At 45.3% G+C, this 18,537-nt stretch overlaps 4 protein-coding genes and 2 pseudogenes across 6 annotated transcripts; all 6 read left to right on the top strand.

Annotated features, from left to right (window-relative positions):
* The first annotated feature begins 1,841 nt into the window (after positions 1–1,841).
* Positions 1,842–2,635, top strand: TVAGG3_0764020 (annotated as a pseudogene). The gene has a single exon. A coding segment is annotated over exon 1 (794 nt).
* A 1,116-nt stretch (positions 2,636–3,751) lies between these two features.
* On the top strand, positions 3,752–9,518 carry TVAGG3_0764010 (annotated as a pseudogene). The gene has a single exon: positions 3,752–8,850. A coding segment is annotated over exon 1 (5,099 nt).
* Positions 9,519–10,727: 1,209 nt separating this feature from the next.
* On the top strand, positions 10,728–12,807 carry TVAGG3_0764000 (microtubule binding; the record flags this gene model as incomplete). The annotated part of the gene is made up of 1 exon (XM_001316274.1): positions 11,306–12,595. The coding sequence occupies one exon, from the start codon at positions 11,306–11,308 to the stop codon at positions 12,593–12,595; it is 1,290 nt and encodes a 429-aa protein (XP_001316309.1).
* Positions 12,808–12,946: 139 nt separating this feature from the next.
* TVAGG3_0763990 (protein phosphatase 5 family) lies at positions 12,947–14,417 on the top strand (the record flags this gene model as incomplete). Its single annotated transcript, XM_001316273.2, has 1 exon — positions 12,963–14,378. One exon carries the CDS (start codon positions 12,963–12,965, stop codon positions 14,376–14,378), a length of 1,416 nt encoding a protein of 471 aa, XP_001316308.1.
* Positions 14,418–15,270: 853 nt separating this feature from the next.
* Positions 15,271–16,550, top strand: TVAGG3_0763980 (negative regulation of mitochondrial outer membrane permeabilization protein; the record flags this gene model as incomplete). Its single annotated transcript, XM_001316272.1, has 1 exon — positions 15,277–16,485. The coding sequence occupies one exon, from the start codon at positions 15,277–15,279 to the stop codon at positions 16,483–16,485; it is 1,209 nt and encodes a 402-aa protein (XP_001316307.1).
* Positions 16,551–17,002: 452 nt separating this feature from the next.
* TVAGG3_0763970 (protein serine/threonine kinase protein) lies at positions 17,003–18,359 on the top strand (the record flags this gene model as incomplete). The annotated part of the gene is made up of 1 exon (XM_001316271.1): positions 17,052–18,260. One exon carries the CDS (start codon positions 17,052–17,054, stop codon positions 18,258–18,260), a length of 1,209 nt encoding a protein of 402 aa, XP_001316306.1.
* Positions 18,360–18,537: the final 178 nt, after the last annotated feature.

Raw genomic sequence — 18,537 nt, 5'->3', positions numbered from 1 at the left:
CGACGACGATGCTCTCAAGGCCCTCGAAGACAGGTTGAACAACAACGACAACAAGGACAACAAGCAAGATGAGGATCTCAAGGCACTCGCCGACAAGATCCAAGAGATGGAAGACAGAAAGAAGGAGGAAGACGAGCAGCGTGCTGCCAAGAACAAGGCACTTGTCCAGAACTTGAACGACAAGTTCAACGATCTCGACAACAAGATCCAAGACGGCGACGACAAGAACGAGAAAGACCTCAAGGCACTCAAGGAGCAACTCGATGCTCTCAACGATCGCCAGAACGCCAACGAGGACAAGGACAACAAGCAAGATGACGATCTCAACGAGCTCAAGGACAAGTTGAACTCTCTTGATGACAAGATCAAGGCTGTCGATGAGGCTAATGCAGCCCAAGGCGCCGAAGACCTCAAGAACGTCAACGATGCTCTTAAGGCTCTCGAAGACAAGGTCAAGGAGCTTAACGACAAGGCCGACAACACAGACAACCGCGACAACAAGCAAGACGAGTACATCATGGATCTTGCAGACAAGGTCAAGGGTCTCCAAGACAAGGATGCCGCTCAGGACGAGAAGGACAAGAACCTTGAAGGCGCCATCCAAGAACTCAAGGACAAGGATGCCGCTCAGGACGAGAAGGACAAGAACCTTGAAGGCGCCATCCAAGAACTCAAGGACAAGGATGCCGCTCAGGACGAGAAGGACAAGGCCAACGAAGAAGCAATCAAGTCCCTCGCCGACAGACTCCAGGATCTCAAGGACAAGATCAGAGACGCCGAGGAAGCCAAGGCTACCCAAGGTGCCGAAGATCTCCAGGGTGTCAACGACGCTCTCAATGCTCTCAACAACCTCATCAAGGAGAAGGCCGACGACGATGCTCTCAAGGCCCTCGAAGACAGGTTGAACAACAACGACAACAAGGACAACAAGCAAGATGAGGATCTCAAGGCACTCGCCGACAAGATCCAAGAGATGGAAGACAGAAAGAAGGAGGAAGACGAGCAGCGTGCTGCCAAGAACAAGGCACTTGTCCAGAACTTGAACGACAAGTTCAACGATCTCGACAACAAGATCCAAGACGGCGACGACAAGAACGAGAAAGACCTCAAGGCACTCAAGGAGCAACTCGATGCTCTCAACGATCGCCAGAACGCCAACGAGGACAAGGACAACAAGCAAGATGACGATCTCAACGAGCTCAAGGACAAGTTGAACTCTCTTGATGACAAGATCAAGGCTGTCGATGAGGCTAATGCAGCCCAAGGCGCCGAAGACCTCAAGAACGTCAACGATGCTCTTAAGGCTCTCGAAGACAAGGTCAAGGAGCTTAACGACAAGGCCGACAACACAGACAACCGCGACAACAAGCAAGACGAGTACATCATGGATCTTGCAGACAAGGTCAAGGGTCTCCAAGACAAGGATGCCGCTCAGGACGAGAAGGACAAGAACCTTGAAGGCGCCATCCAAGAACTCAAGGACAAGGATGCCGCTCAGGACGAGAAGGACAAGAACCTTGAAGGCGCCATCCAAGAACTCAAGGACAAGGATGCCGCTCAGAGACGAGAAGGACAAGGCCAACGAAGAAGCAATCAAGTCCCTCGCCGACAGACTCCAGGATCTCAAGGACAAGATCAGAGACGCCGAGGAAGCCAAGGCTACCCAAGGTGCCGAAAGATCTCCAGGGTGTCAACGACGCTCTCAATGCTCTCACAACCTCATCAAGGAGAAGGCCGACGACGATGCTCTCAAGGCCCTCGAAGACAGGTTGAACAACAACGACAACAAGGACAACAAGCAAGATGAGGATCTCAAGGCACTCGCCGACAAGATCCAAGAGATGGAAGACAGAAAGAAGGAGGAAGACGAGCAGCGTGCTGCCAAGAACAAGGCACTTGTCCAGAACTTGAACGACAAGTTCAACGATCTCGACAACAAGATCCAAGACGGCGACGACAAGAACGAGAAATCAAGGCACTCAAGGAGCAACTCGATGCTCTCAACGATCGCCAGAACGCCAACGAGGACAAGGACAACAAGCAAGATGACGATCTCAACGAGCTCAAGGACAAGTTGAACTCTCTTGATGACAAGATCAAGGCTGTCGATGAGGCTAATGCAGCCCAAGGCGCCGAAGACCTCAAGAACGTCAACGATGCTCTTAAGGCTCTCGAAGACAAGGTCAAGGAGCTTAACGACAAGGCCGACAACACAGACAACCGCGACAACAAGCAAGACGAGTACATCATGGATCTTGCAGACAAGGTCAAGGGTCTCCAAGACAAGGATGCCGCTCAGACGAGAAGGACAAGAACCTTGAAGGCGCCATCCAAGAACTCAAGGACAAGGATGCCGCTCAGAGACGAGAAGGACAAGAACCTTGAAGGCGCCATCCAAGAACTCAAGGACAAGGATGCCGCTCAGGACGAGAAGGACAAGGCCAACGAAGAAGCAATCAAGTCCCTCGCCGACAGACTCCAGGATCTCAAGGACAAGATCAGAGACGCCGAGGAAGCCAAGGCTACCCAAGGTGCCGAAGATTCCAGGGTGTCAACGACGCTCTCAATGCTCTCAACAACCTCATCAAGGAGAAGGCCGACGACGATGCTCTCAAGGCCCTCGAAGACAGGTTGAACAACAACGACAACAAGGACAACAAGCAAGATGAGGATCTCAAGGCACTCGCCGAAAGATCCAAGAGATGGAAGACAGAAAGAAGGAGGAAGACGAGCAGCGTGCTGCCAAGAACAAGGCACTTGTCCAGAACTTGAACGACAAGTTCAACGATCTCGACAACAAGATCCAAGACGGCGACGACAAGAACGAGAAAGACCTCAAGGCACTCAAGGAGCAACTCGATGCTCTCAACGATCGCCAGAACGCCAACGAGGACAAGGACAACAAGCAAGATGACGATCTCAACGAGCTCAAGGACAAGTTGAACGAGTATCAAGCCCTTCAAGACAAGCTTAACGAATTGCAAGACAAGATCAATGAATTGCAAAATGAGATGCATCCAGAAGAAGAGGGTGTTGGTGAAGTCCAAGCACGTGACATCGACCTTGTCGCTGCCACACCAGAAGATGAGAATGCTCCAACACTTTCTGAGTTGAACGATGCTCTCAAGGAACTTCAAGAGAAGCTCAACGATCTTGCAGCTAAGGCTGAAGATAACGATAACAAAGATAACAAGCAAGATGAAGACCTTAAGAACGTTAACGATGCTCTTCAAGCATTAGAAGATAAGGTCAAGGGTCTCCAAGACAAGGATACCGCTCAGGACGAGAAGGACAAGAACCTTGAAGACGCCATCCAAGAACTCAAGGACAAGGATGCCGCTCAGGACGAGAAGGACAAGAACCTTGAAGGCGCCATCCAAGAACTCAAGGACAAGGATGCCGCTCAGGACGAGAAGGACAAGGCCAACGAAGAAGCAATCAAGTCCCTCGCCGACAGACTCCAGGATCTCAAGGACAAGATCAGAGACGCCGAGGAAGCCAAGGCTACCCAAGGTGCCGAAGATCTCCAGGGTGTCAACGACGCTCTCAATGCTCTCAACAACCTCATCAAGGAGAAGGCCGACGACGATGCTCTCAAGGCCCTCGAAGACAGGTTGAACCGCAACGACAACAAGGACAACAAGCAAGATGAGGATCTCAAGGCACTCGCCGACAAGATCCAAGAGATGGAAGACAGAAGAAGGAGGAAGACGAGCAGCGTGCTGCCAAGAACAAGGCACTTGTCCAGAACTTGAACGACAAGTTCAACGATCTCGACAACAAGATCCAAGACGGCGACGACAAGAACGAGAAAGACCTCAAGGCACTCAAGGAGCAACTCGATGCTCTCAACGATCGCCAGAACGCCAACGAGGACAAGGACAACAAGCAAGATGACGATCTCAACGAGCTCAAGGACAAGTTGAACTCTCTTGATGACAAGATCAAGGCTGTCGATGAGGCTAATGCAGCCCAAGGCGCCGAAGACCTCAAGAACGTCAACGATGCTCTTAAGGCTCTCGAAGACAAGGTCAAGGAGCTTAACGACAAGGCCGACAACACAGACAACCGCGACAACAAGCAAGACGAGTACATCATGGATCTTACAGACAAGGTCAAGGGTCTCCAAGACAAGGATGCCGCTCAGGACGAGAAGGACAAGAACCTTGAAGGCGCCATCCAAGAACTCAAGGACAAGGATGCCGCTCAGGACGAGAAGGACAAGAACCTTGAAGGCGCCATCCAAGAACTCAAGGACAAGGATGCCGCTCAGGACGAGAAGGACAAGAACCTTGAAGCGCCATCCAAGAACTCAAGGACAAGGATGCCGCTCAGGACGAGAAGGACAAGAACCTTGAAGGCGCCATCCAAGAACTCAAGGACAAGGATGCCGCTCAGGACGAGAAGGACAAGGCCAACGAAGAAGCAATCAAGTCCCTCGCCGACAGACTCCAGGATCTCAAGGACAAGATCAGAGACGCCGAGGAAGCCAAGGCTACCCAAGGTGCCGAAGATCTCCAGGGTGTCAACGACGCTCTCAATGCTCTCAACAACCTCATCAAGGAGAAGGCCGACGACGATGCTCTCAAGGCCCTCGAAGACAGGTTGAACAACAACGACAACAAGGACAACAAGCAAGATGAGGATCTCAAGGCACTCGCCGACAAGATCCAAGAGATGGAAGACAGAAAGAAGGAGGAAGACGAGCAGCGTGCTGCCAAGAACAAGGCACTTGTCCAGAACTTGAACGACAAGTTCAACGATCTCGACAACAAGATCCAAGACGGCGACGACAAGAACGAGAAAGACCTCAAGGCACTCAAGGAGCAACTCGATGCTCTCAACGATCGCCAGAACGCCAACGAGGACAAGGACAACAAGCAAGATGACGATCTCAACGAGCTCAAGGACAAGTTGAACTCTCTTGATGACAAGATCAAGGCTGTCGATGAGGCTAATGCAGCCCAAGGCGCCGAAGACCTCAAGAACGTCAACGATGCTCTTAAGGCTCTCGAAGACAAGGTCAAGGAGCTTAACGACAAGGCCGACAACACAGACAACCGCGACAACAAGCAAGACGAGTACATCATGGATCTTGCAGACAAGGTCAAGGGTCTCCAAGACAAGGATGCCGCTCAGGACGAGAAGGACAAGAACCTTGAAGGCGCCATCCAAGAACTCAAGGACAAGGATGCCGCTCAGGACGAGAAGGACAAGAACCTTGAAGGCGCCATCCAAGAACTCAAGGACAAGGATGCCGCTCAGGACGAGAAGGACAAGAACCTTGAAGGCGCCATCCAAGAACTCAAGGACAAGGATGCCGCTCAGGACGAGAAGGACAAGGCCAACGAAGAAGCAATCAAGTCCCTCGCCGACAGACTCCAGGATCTCAAGGACAAGATCAGAGACGCCGAGGAAGCCAAGGCTACCCAAGGTGCCGAAGATCTCCAGGGTGTCAACGACGCTCTCAATGCTCTCAACAACCTCATCAAGGAGAAGGCCGACGACGATGCTCTCAAGGCCCTCGAAGACAGGTTGAACAACAACGACAACAAGGACAACAAGCAAGATGAGGATCTCAAGGCACTCGCCGACAAGATCCAAGAGATGGAAGACAGAAAGAAGGAGGAAGACGAGCAGCGTGCTGCCAAGAACAAGGCACTTGTCCAGAACTTGAACGACAAGTTCAACGATCTCGACAACAAGATCCAAGACGGCGACGACAAGAACGAGAAAGACCTCAAGGCACTCAAGGAGCAACTCGATGCTCTCAACGATCGCCAGAACGCCAACGAGGACAAGGACAACAAGCAAGATGACGATCTCAACGAGCTCAAGGACAAGTTGAACTCTCTTGATGACAAGATCAAGGCTGTCGATGAGGCTAATGCAGCCCAAGGCGCCGAAGACCTCAAGAACGTCAACGATGCTCTTAAGGCTCTCGAAGACAAGGTCAAGGAGCTTAACGACAAGGCCGACAACACAGACAACCGCGACAACAAGCAAGACGAGTACATCATGGATCTTGCAGACAAGGTCAAGGGTCTCCAAGACAAGGATGCCGCTCAGGACGAGAAGGACAAGAACCTTGAAGGCGCCATCCAAGAACTCAAGGACAAGGATGCCGCTCAGGACGAGAAGGACAAGGCCAACGAAGAAGCAATCAAGTCCCTCGCCGACAGACTCCAGGATCTCAAGGACAAGATCAGAGACGCCGAGGAAGCCAAGGCTACCCAAGGTGCCGAAGATCTCCAGGGTGTCAACGACGCTCTCAATGCTCTCAACAACCTCATCAAGGAGAAGGCCGACGACGATGCTCTCAAGGCCCTCGAAGACAGGTTGAACAACAACGACAACAAGGACAACAAGCAAGATGAGGATCTCAAGGCACTCGCCGACAAGATCCAAGAGATGGAAGACAGAAAGAAGGAGGAAGACGAGCAGCGTGCTGCCAAGAACAAGGCACTTGTCCAGAACTTGAACGACAAGTTCAACGATCTCGACAACAAGATCCAAGACGGCGACGACAAGAACGAGAAAGACCTCAAGGCACTCAAGGAGCAACTCGATGCTCTCAACGATCGCCAGAACGCCAACGAGGACAAGGACAACAAGCAAGATGACGATCTCAACGAGCTCAAGGACAAGTTGAACTCTCTTGATGACAAGATCAAGGCTGTCGATGAGGCTAATGCAGCCCAAGGCGCCGAAGACCTCAAGAACGTCAACGATGCTCTTAAGGCTCTCGAAGACAAGGTCAAGGAGCTTAACGACAAGGCCGACAACACAGACAACCGCGACAACAAGCAAGACGAGTACATCATGGATCTTGCAGACAAGGTCAAGGGTCTCCAAGACAAGGATGCCGCTCAGGACGAGAAGGACAAGAACCTTGAAGGCGCCATCCAAGAACTCAAGGACAAGGATGCCGCTCAGGACGAGAAGGACAAGGCCAACGAAGAAGCAATCAAGTCCCTCGCCGACAGACTCCAGGATCTCAAGGACAAGATCAGAGACGCCGAGGAAGCCAAGGCTACCCAAGGTGCCGAAGATCTCCAGGGTGTCAACGACGCTCTCAATGCTCTCAACAACCTCATCAAGGAGAAGGCCGACGACGATGCTCTCAAGGCCCTCGAAGACAGGTTGAACAACAACGACAACAAGGACAACAAGCAAGATGAGGATCTCAAGGCACTCGCCGACAAGATCCAAGAGATGGAAGACAGAAAGAAGGAGGAAGACGAGCAGCGTGCTGCCAAGAACAAGGCACTTGTCCAGAACTTGAACGACAAGTTCAACGATCTCGACAACAAGATCCAAGACGGCGACGACAAGAACGAGAAAGACCTCAAGGCACTCAAGGAGCAACTCGATGCTCTCAACGATCGCCAGAACGCCAACGAGGACAAGGACAACAAGCAAGATGACGATCTCAACGAGCTCAAGGACAAGTTGAACTCTCTTGATGACAAGATCAAGGCTGTCGATGAGGCTAATGCAGCCCAAGGCGCCGAAGACCTCAAGAACGTCAACGATGCTCTTAAGGCTCTCGAAGACAAGGTCAAGGAGCTTAACGACAAGGCCGACAACACAGACAACCGCGACAACAAGCAAGACGAGTACATCATGGATCTTGCAGACAAGGTCAAGGGTCTCCAAGACAAGGATGCCGCTCAGGACGAGAAGGACAAGAACCTTGAAGGCGCCATCCAAGAACTCAAGGACAAGGATGCCGCTCAGGACGAGAAGGACAAGGCCAACGAAGAAGCAATCAAGTCCCTCGCCGACAGACTCCAGGATCTCAAGGACAAGATCAGAGACGCCGAGGAAGCCAAGGCTACCCAAGGTGCCGAAGATCTCCAGGGTGTCAACGACGCTCTCAATGCTCTCAACAACCTCATCAAGGAGAAGGCCGACGACGATGCTCTCAAGGCCCTCGAAGACAGGTTGAACAACAACGACAACAAGGACAACAAGCAAGATGAGGATCTCAAGGCACTCGCCGACAAGATCCAAGAGATGGAAGACAGAAAGAAGGAGGAAGACGAGCAGCGTGCTGCCAAGAACAAGGCACTTGTCCAGAACTTGAACGACAAGTTCAACGATCTCGACAACAAGATCCAAGACGGCGACGACAAGAACGAGAAAGACCTCAAGGCACTCAAGGAGCAACTCGATGCTCTCAACGATCGCCAGAACGCCAACGAGGACAAGGACAACAAGCAAGATGACGATCTCAACGAGCTCAAGGACAAGTTGAACTCTCTTGATGACAAGATCAAGGCTGTCGATGAGGCTAATGCAGCCCAAGGCGCCGAAGACCTCAAGAACGTCAACGATGCTCTTAAGGCTCTCGAAGACAAGGTCAAGGAGCTTAACGACAAGGCCGACAACACAGACAACCGCGACAACAAGCAAGACGAGTACATCATGGATCTTGCAGACAAGGTCAAGGGTCTCCAAGACAAGGATGCCGCTCAGGACGAGAAGGACAAGAACCTTGAAGGCGCCATCCAAGAACTCAAGGACAAGGATGCCGCTCAGGACGAGAAGGACAAGAACCTTGAAGGCGCCATCCAAGAACTCAAGGACAAGGATGCCGCTCAGGACGAGAAGGACAAGGCCAACGAAGAAGCAATCAAGTCCCTCGCCGACAGACTCCAGGATCTCAAGGACAAGATCAGAGACGCCGAGGAAGCCAAGGCTACCCAAGGTGCCGAAGATCTCCAGGGTGTCAACGACGCTCTCAATGCTCTCAACAACCTCATCAAGGAGAAGGCCGACGACGATGCTCTCAAGGCCCTCGAAGACAGGTTGAACAACAAACAACAAGGACAACAAGCAAGATGAGGATCTCAAGGCACTCGCCGACAAGATCCAAGAGATGGAAGACAGAAAGAAGGAGGAAGACGAGCAGCGTGCTGCCAAGAACAAGGCACTTGTCCAGAACTTGAACGACAAGTTCAACGATCTCGACAACAAGATCCAAGACGGCGACGACAAGAACGAGAAAGACCTCAAGGCACTCAAGGAGCAACTCGATGCTCTCAACGATCGCCAGAACGCCAACGAGGACAAGGACAACAAGCAAGATGACGATCTCAACGAGCTCAAGGACAAGTTGAACGAGTATCAAGCCCTTCAAGACAAGCTTAACGAATTGCAAGACAAGATCAATGAATTGCAAAATGAGATGCATCCAGAAGAAGAGGGTGTTGGTGAAGTCCAAGCACGTGACATCGACCTTGTCGCTGCCACACCAGAAGATGAGAATGCTCCAACACTTTCTGAGTTGAACGATGCTCTCAAGGAACTTCAAGAGAAGCTCAACGATCTTGCAGCTAAGGCTGAAGATAACGATAACAAAGATAACAAGCAAGATGAAGACCTTAAGAACGTTAACGATGCTCTTCAAGCATTAGAAGATAAGGTCAAGGGTCTCCAAGACAAGGATGCCGCTCAGGACGAGAAGGACAAGAACCTTGAAGGCGCCATCCAAGAACTCAAGGACAAGGATGCCGCTCAGGACGAGAAGGACAAGAACCTTGAAGGCGCCATCCAAGAACTCAAGGACAAGGATGCCGCTCAGGACGAGAAGGACAAGGCCAACGAAGAAGCAATCAAGTCCCTCGCCGACAGACTCCAGGATCTCAAGGACAAGATCAGAGACGCCGAGGAAGCCAAGGCTACCCAAGGTGCCGAAGATCTCCAGGGTGTCAACGACGCTCTCAATGCTCTCAACAACCTCATCAAGGAGAAGGCCGACGACGATGCTCTCAAGGCCCTCGAAGACAGGTTGAACAACAACGACAACAAGGACAACAAGCAAGATGAGGATCTCAAGGCACTCGCCGACAAGATCCAAGAGATGGAAGACAGAAAGAAGGAGGAAGACGAGCAGCGTGCTGCCAAGAACAAGGCACTTGTCCAGAACTTGAACGACAAGTTCAACGATCTCGACAACAAGATCCAAGACGGCGACGACAAGAACGAGAAAGACCTCAAGGCACTCAAGGAGCAACTCGATGCTCTCAACGATCGCCAGAACGCCAACGAGGACAAGGACAACAAGCAAGATGACGATCTCAACGAGCTCAAGGACAAGTTGAACTCTCTTGATGACAAGATCAAGGCTGTCGATGAGGCTAATGCAGCCCAAGGCGCCGAAGACCTCAAGAACGTCAACGATGCTCTTAAGGCTCTCGAAGACAAGGTCAAGGAGCTTAACGACAAGGCCGACAACACAGACAACCGCGACAACAAGCAAGACGAGTACATCATGGATCTTGCAGACAAGGTCAAGGGTCTCCAAGACAAGGATGCCGCTCAGGACGAGAAGGACAAGAACCTTGAAGGCGCCATCCAAGAACTCAAGGACAAGGATGCCGCTCAGGACGAGAAGGACAAGAACCTTGAAGGCGCCATCCAAGAACTCAAGGACAAGGATGCCGCTCAGGACGAGAAGGACAAGAACCTTGAAGGCGCCATCCAAGAACTCAAGGACAAGGATGCCGCTCAGGACGAGAAGGACAAGGCCAACGAAGAAGCAATCAAGTCCCTCGCCGACAGACTCCAGGATCTCAAGGACAAGATCAGAGACGCCGAGGAAGCCAAGGCTACCCAAGGTGCCGAAGATCTCCAGGGTGTCAACGACGCTCTCAATGCTCTCAACAACCTCATCAAGGAGAAGGCCGACGACGATGCTCTCAAGGCCCTCGAAGACAGGTTGAACCGCAACGACAACAAGGACAACAAGCAAGATGAGGATCTCAAGGCACTCGCCGACAAGATCCAAGAGATGGAAGACAGAAAGAAGGAGGAAGACGAGCAGCGTGCTGCCAAGAACAAGGCACTTGTCCAGAACTTGAACGACAAGTTCAACGATCTCGACAACAAGATCCAAGACGGCGACGACAAGAACGAGAAAGACCTCAAGGCACTCAAGGAGCAACTCGATGCTCTCAACGATCGCCAGAACGCCAACGAGGACAAGGACAACAAGCAAGATGACGATCTCAACGAGCTCAAGGACAAGTTGAACGAGTATCAAGCCCTTCAAGACAAGCTTAACGAATTGCAAGACAAGATCAATGAATTGCAAAATGAGATGCATCCAGAAGAAGAGGGTGTTGGTGAAGTCCAAGCACGTGACATCGACCTTGTCGCTGCCACACCAGAAGATGAGAATGCTCCAACACTTTCTGAGTTGAACGATGCTCTCAAGGAACTTCAAAAGAAAGTTAATGAATTGAATAATGTTACCGCTTAAAATGATGCTCGCGATAACAAACAAGATGAATACATTATGGATCTTTCTGATAAACTTAGGCAACTTTACGATAAAGATGCACTTCTTGATGACAAGGTTACTGCCAATGAAGATACTCTCAACGATCTCGAAGATAAACTTAAAGAACTTAAAGATCAGATAAGAAATAATGAGGTTGCCAAAGTCACACAAGGTGCACAAGATCTCCAAGGTGTTAACGATGCTCTTATAGCTCTCAACAACCTCATAAATACTAAAGCGGATGATGATGTTCTTAAGGCCCTTGTTGTAAGACTTGACAATAAGGACAATAAGCAAGAAGAAGACATTAAAGCAATTATGGACCACATCAAAGATACAGAACAAAAGAAGCAAGAAGATGAACAGCGTGCTGCAAAGAACAAAGCACTTGTTCAGTCACTTAATGACAGATTTGATGACATTGATAACAAGATCAAGGCTGGCGATGATAAGAATATGAATGACATAGAAGATCTAAAGAACTTACTCAAGGCCATCCAAGATCAGATTAATAACAATGACAACAAAGATAACAAACAAGATGAAGAAATTGAAAATATCAAACAACAGGTTAATGAACTGAAGAACAGAGACGATGCTCAGTATGACAGAGACAGTAAACTCGATGATGCAGTCAAACAGTTAGCCGACAGAGTCCAAGATCTTGCAGACAAATTCAATGACACACAAGAGGCTAAGTTGTCAGAGGCACCACAAGATCTTGACAGAATCAATGAGAAGTTGAATGCCATCTTAGTCATTCTCAAGAGCAAAGTCGACAAGGAAACAATCATTCAAATTGAACAGAGAATTATTCAATTAGAAACACTTTATAGAGAACAGAATACACAAATAATAGTAATGAACAATACATTCACAGAACAGATACAAGTAATTATCAGCAGACTTGAAGTTTTGGAGCACAGAGTAATCGAACATAGAGAAACAGAATACATTGTTCTCCAACAGAACGTACAACTTCTGATGCAGAAGGTTGACGAACTCGCTGATAAGAACAAGGAATTACAATTGAAATTAGAAGAGAAGGAACTTAACGAGGAAGAGGAAGATGTAGTTGCAGTTACAAGAGATGTACAAATTGCTGAGGAGGAAGAGGCGCCAGAATCAGCAATAGTTGAGGCAAGCAAATCAGACGATGAAAATGAAGAGGAAGATGAAGAAGAAGAGTTACTCATTGAACACGAGTCATTCGACCTCAGGAGGCTTATTTTACGAGTCGATGCACTCACATTCGCATTCATCATCCTAGCAATTTCATACTTAATCATCCTCGCTAGGTCTTAAATTTATTATATCATGAAATTTATTTTTCACCATTGATATATTTTATATATGAAATAAAATTTATTCTTTAAAAGTCGAAATATTTTTCTTAAATCCTAATCAACTGATGTTCTTCCCGGCATCAAACTTCAAATTTTTATCATATGGTGCTTGCTAAATATATGTATGAGATTAATGAGATATGAAACATTTGTAAGTTTTTTTTTTGGAGAATTCCATGATTTTTAAATACATGTGGTGCAGTATTGATAGAGAATCTTGTAGGGAATAATTTTGCCAAATCAATGTCAGTGAACTAACAGAGGCGATCAAATTTTCCAAACTAAAAATTCTTTGAGAAGAAAAAAAAATTTTTTTCTTTACTCAAATGGTCAGTTCTGCTGAACTTAAAGAGGAGGGTAATACAGCATTTCGCCAGAAGAAATATTTCGAAGCTCATGATCTTTACACAAAAGCACTTGAATCCTGCCCAGAAGAAGAAAAACAACTTAAAATTTCAATTTGCTTAAATCTTTGCATTTGTGAAGGTCTCCTTGAGCGCGCTACAGATGCTATTAATCATGCTACAGAAGCAATCAATCTTGATCCTTCAAACGCTAAAGCTTACTACAGACGTGCTAATGCAAAGCTTCTTGAGCTTGATTTCATTGGCGCTTACAATGATATGGTGCAACTTTGCAAGATAATGCCTTCAGAAAAGAAATTTAGGCAAGATGCAGAAAAACTTCGTTCTGAATTTAAGAGAAATCAGCTTTTACAAGCTATGGCTGTCCAAGAAGGCGATTCAATCCAACAAATCGAGCAAGCTCCACCGCCAGAACCAGTTGAAATCCCCGAATTTAACAAAGAATTTTTGAAATCTACACTTGATAACTTACGTAAGGACGTCCGCCTTCACAGAGAAGTCTTCAAGGCCCTTGTCCACGCAATCGAAGAACTGAACAACAAAATGTCAAATATCGTCGAACTCAAGCACGCTGGCAAATTCCATGTTGTCGGAGATACCCACGGCCAGTTCCAAGATGTCGTCAATCTCTTTGAAAAGTTTGGCTGGCCAACAAAAGAAACCCCATACTTATTCAACGGCGATTACGTCGATCGTGGCTCACAGGGTGTTGAAATCTTGACACTTCTCATGGCTCTCAAGATCTCCGACCCAGAATCCATCTACCTCAACAGAGGAAATCACGAAACAATCAACATGAACCATCTATACGGCTTCGAAGGCGAATGCACCGACAAATACAACAGAGATACATACAATGAATGCACAAAGATGTTCAATTCCTTACCTCTTGGCCACTTAATCAACGGAAATACGCTTATCGTCCACGGTGGTATTGTTACAGACGACAACGTCACACTTGAAGACGTACAGAAGCTGAACAGATTCTGCCAGCCACCAGAGAATGGTCCAATCAACGATATCCTCTGGTCAGATCCAATGGACAACAACGGCCTCGCTCCATCACCAAGAGGCCTCACCAGGACATTCGGACCAGATATTACAGCCAAATTCTGCAAGCGCTGGGGTCTGGAGTTAGTAATCCGCTCCCACCAAGTTATGCAGGAGGGATATCGCGAAATGCACGATGGAAAGTGCGTCACAGTTTTCTCTGCTCCAAACTACATCGGACAGATGGGTAACGAGGGAGCAGTCCTCGCTCTGAACTACGGAGAGGACGGAAAGATCCTAGGAAAGGACTACAAGAAGTTCAACGCACTTCCATTCCCAGACAAATACAGACCAATGAAGTACGCTTCATTTGGTAGCTTCTTCTAAATTTTTTACTCCAATTTTTTTTTATATAAAATAACTTTCATTGATTTTTTTTTAATTTACCCTGTAATGAATTTATTGGAAATATTTTTTTGTTTGGTTTTATTATTTTACATTTTTTAGTCTTGATTAATTTGAAAATTATTGATCAATAAATTATTAAAAATTAATGAATACGAGATTGCTTATGTGTAAGATTGTTTATATTATTGCTCATGATTGATAAATTCTTAGAAATAATATTTCAAAATTAAAAATAATCAGTAATTTAGAGGTAATTTTATTTGTATTCTTATTATTTCAAAAAATATAAATGTTTATCTATTTTAATTTTTTTGTTTTTGTTGTTGATTTTTATAAATATGAAAAGTTAATTTTTTTGATAATAATTTTTTGAAAAAAATTATGATAATTGATAAGATGGATTTATATTCCATTTCTACTATCAATTCGAAAAATTCGATTTTAAATCCAAAATCTAAAAATTTATTTTAAAAATCATTATTTTTTGATTGAAGAATATGAATTCAAGTGTTCATCATTCAACATTTTGTTATTATGCATTATGGTATACAGTTTATTTCATTATAAAAAGCTTATTCTAAAATAATTTTAATATTCAATTTTAATTTACTTTCAATCATGTTAAAATTGATATAGAACAAAGTCAGATACAAGACTTTAAGCAATTGATAACAACAATGACATCAGATTCTACATTTTTACGAATTTCACATTCACTCCAATCAAGTAAATTCAAGAATCTTCAGAATATTCATAAACACCACACAAAATCATACCAAAATCCACAATTTTGGAAACGCATTACTATTGGAGAATTCAAGAAACGATAAAAAATTGAGAAAGGAGGTTGAAGATTGAAGTGAAATAAAAGTGTCAAATGGCCTCTGTTCCAGCTTGGCAACGCAATATTGCTATTCCTGGCATGCTGATTTTCGGCACAGCCACAGTCGTCACACAGAAGCTTCTCTTCGAACAAAGAGCAGTCGGACGCGATATTTACGAAAATCCGCATAAATTCTCCAAACCATGGTTCCAAACAAACTCAATGTTCGTTGGTATGTGTTTAGCACTTGTTGTTTATGAAGTTCAGCGCTGCTTGAACAGAGGAAAGAAACAGGAAGAAACACAATCTTTAGTTACAAATGGCGAAACAGATGAAACAACAAACAAAGGCAGTGATTGGAAAATGTATTTTTACGTCGCAGGTCCAGCATGCTGTGATCTTCTTGCAACATCTCTTATGAATATCGGTCTTCTTTACATCAACGCTTCAGTCTGGCAAATGCTTCGTGGTTCTATGGTTCTCTTCTCCTCAATCTTCTGCCAGTTCATTCTCAAGCGCCCAACATACGCCTACATGTGGTGGTCCGTTTTATTAATCTGCATTGCTTTAACAGTTGTCGGTGTTGCTGCTGTTTGCTCCACAGGTGTTGGCAAGGCTGGTGTTACAACAGGCCAAGTCATCATGGCTATTGCTCTTACAGTTGGCTCTCAAATCATCCAAGCCTCACAGATTGTCGTTGAAGACTTCCTTCTCCACGATATGACAGCCTCTCCAGTTCTTATCGTCGGTCTTGAAGGTATGTGGGGCACAATCATCACCTGCGCCGTCTTCCTTCCAATCACATCTTTGATTCACTCTCCAGAAGGCAACGGTATCCACGAAGATACTATCGATACATTCAAGATGATCGCTAACAACAAGATGATCCTTGTTTTCGTTATCTTCTACGTTATCGTCATCCTCTTGTACAACGTCACTGGCATGTTTGTTACAAACATCACAAGTGCCGTTGTAAGAACAATTCTCGAAGGCCTCCGTACATTGTGCATTTGGGTAGTTCAGGTTATCATCTTCTACTCATACTCTGGCAGAGAAGTCGGCCACAAGCACCCAACACTTGGTGAAGAACTTACACCATGGAGCTGGATGCAGTTCTCTGGTTTCTGCCTCTTGTTCACTGGTATGCTCCTCTACAACAAGATCCTTCGCATCCCTTGCTTCAAGTACCCAGATGCAGTCGTTCAGGCAGCTGTTAAGGAGGACAAGATCGATGATACTCCACTCATCGATTCTCAGGCCTAAGTTTTTGAAAAAAAAAGCAAAAAGCAATATTTCTATTAAAATAGTTTTATTTGACAATAATTCTCGTTCTATTTACGTATTTCTATCTTCGAATTTATAATAAAGGATTTATTGTTATCAATAACTTAAAATGCAATTCAATTGCCATTAGTGAGATTTTCTCAACTTTCTGTGAGTATGTAAGCTATACAGACTTAGACCAAGAAAATTGATTTTTTTTTTCTAAAAAAATCATCCATTTACTTAAATTTTGTGTAATAATTGATTTAGAGGAGTTTTGCTTGATATGCTATCAAATAGAATTGCTCATCAAAGTTCAATGAGATTTTTGACCATTGATATAACGATAATTCAGTAACGAAGATGAATAAAAATCAGTTAAAAATGATATACAATGTATAACAAACATTTTTGGAATTCTGGTCAAATAGCAGATGCTATGCAATTTTTGTGGAGATATTTTATCTGCTATTCAATTTTTCTAAAGATTATATAGCATAACACTGACTATAGCATTTGGCATCATTTTATGAGAAAAATTATTTGAATACCTTTTTTTATTAACAATGAATGAAGAACACTCATTACTAGACACTTATGAAATATGCTACTCTATTGGTAAAGGAGCATCATCAGAAGTATTCTATGCAAAGCACAAAATCCTTGGTTTGCCTGTTGCAATCAAAGGATATCCAAAAACAACAATGACAACATCAAATCAACGTCAAATCTTTGAACATGAAGCAGAAATTCTCAGAAGTATCGAAAATCCGTATATTTCAGCACTTTATGATGTTTTCAGCGATGAAAATAATTATTATGCCGTTATTGACCTCGCTGAAAATGGATCATTCGAAAGCTTTATCAACCCAACAAAACCTGTCACAGAAAATCATGCAAAAAGATACTTTGCGCAATTAATTTCTGCTTTATCGTATCTCCATAGTGTTCACCATATTCTTCATCGCGATATAAAGGCTGACAATATACTTCTAGATCGATATTTTAACATCAAAATCGTTGATTTTGGTGTTAGTACCTATTACGATCCAAATAAACCGACAAAGTTACCACCAGTTGGTTCACCAGCATATATGGCACCTGAAGTAATCCTTCACGATGTCGTAACCGAGAAATCAGATATCTGGAGTGCCGGCGTCTTTTTATATTTCATCACAGCTGGTATAAGACCGTTTGATGCCGAAGACATACCCGAAATCTGTTCGAATATCGTCCATGGCGCTGTTACATTCCCTTCTTATTTGTCTCCTGATCTTAGAGATCTTTTATCCAAGATATTAGTAAAAGATCCAAAATCTCGCTGGTCATTAGAACAGATTGCAGAACATCCATGGCTTAGTGGCCAAAAAATAACTCTACATCATTCCGGCGAATCTCAATTTACTATTGACCAAATTATTGTTAAATGCGTTGCTGAAACAGGTACAGATATCACTACTCTCCAAGACGATTTAATGGCTGGACGTTTCACAGCTGCGACAACAATTTACAAAATTTTGAAGACAAACGTTAGCAATCCACAAGTACAGAAGTCCAGAGTCAGCATTGGTACTGCATCCAATCTAAAACTGACTACTCTAAGCCAGGTAAAGATCCAGAAGCCGCAACAAGAAGGATCTAACCTTCCTGCACTCAATTCTCCACTTAAGGAGAAGAGAAGAAATACTTACATGTCTCTTAAACCTGTGATGGCAATGAACATCCACAAATCTAATATCATTTGCGTCAGAAAAGGCGTTAACCCTCTACAATAATTCTTATAGATTTCTTGTAATGTGTAAAATGTTATTTTTTTTTTTGTTTTTATCAATTTTAATAACAAATTAATTTTTGTTATTTTTGTTCTTTTGTTGTTATTGCAACAGGTAGTACACCAAACTTTACATGTAACTATTATCTCGACTTGCTTGGTCATCATTATAAATTCATTGCTATTCTATTCCATTTATCGGAAAACCTTTCAAAAATCGATTTACAAAAAGGAGGATTATCAAAATTGATATGCAAAAATTTTTGACAAATTTCATCATG

Source organism: Trichomonas vaginalis, chromosome III, assembly GCF_026262505.1.
Source record: "Trichomonas vaginalis G3 chromosome III, whole genome shotgun sequence".
Classification (NCBI taxonomy): domain Eukaryota; phylum Parabasalia; order Trichomonadida; family Trichomonadidae; genus Trichomonas; species Trichomonas vaginalis.
This window is presented reverse-complemented; position numbering and strand designations above follow the sequence as displayed.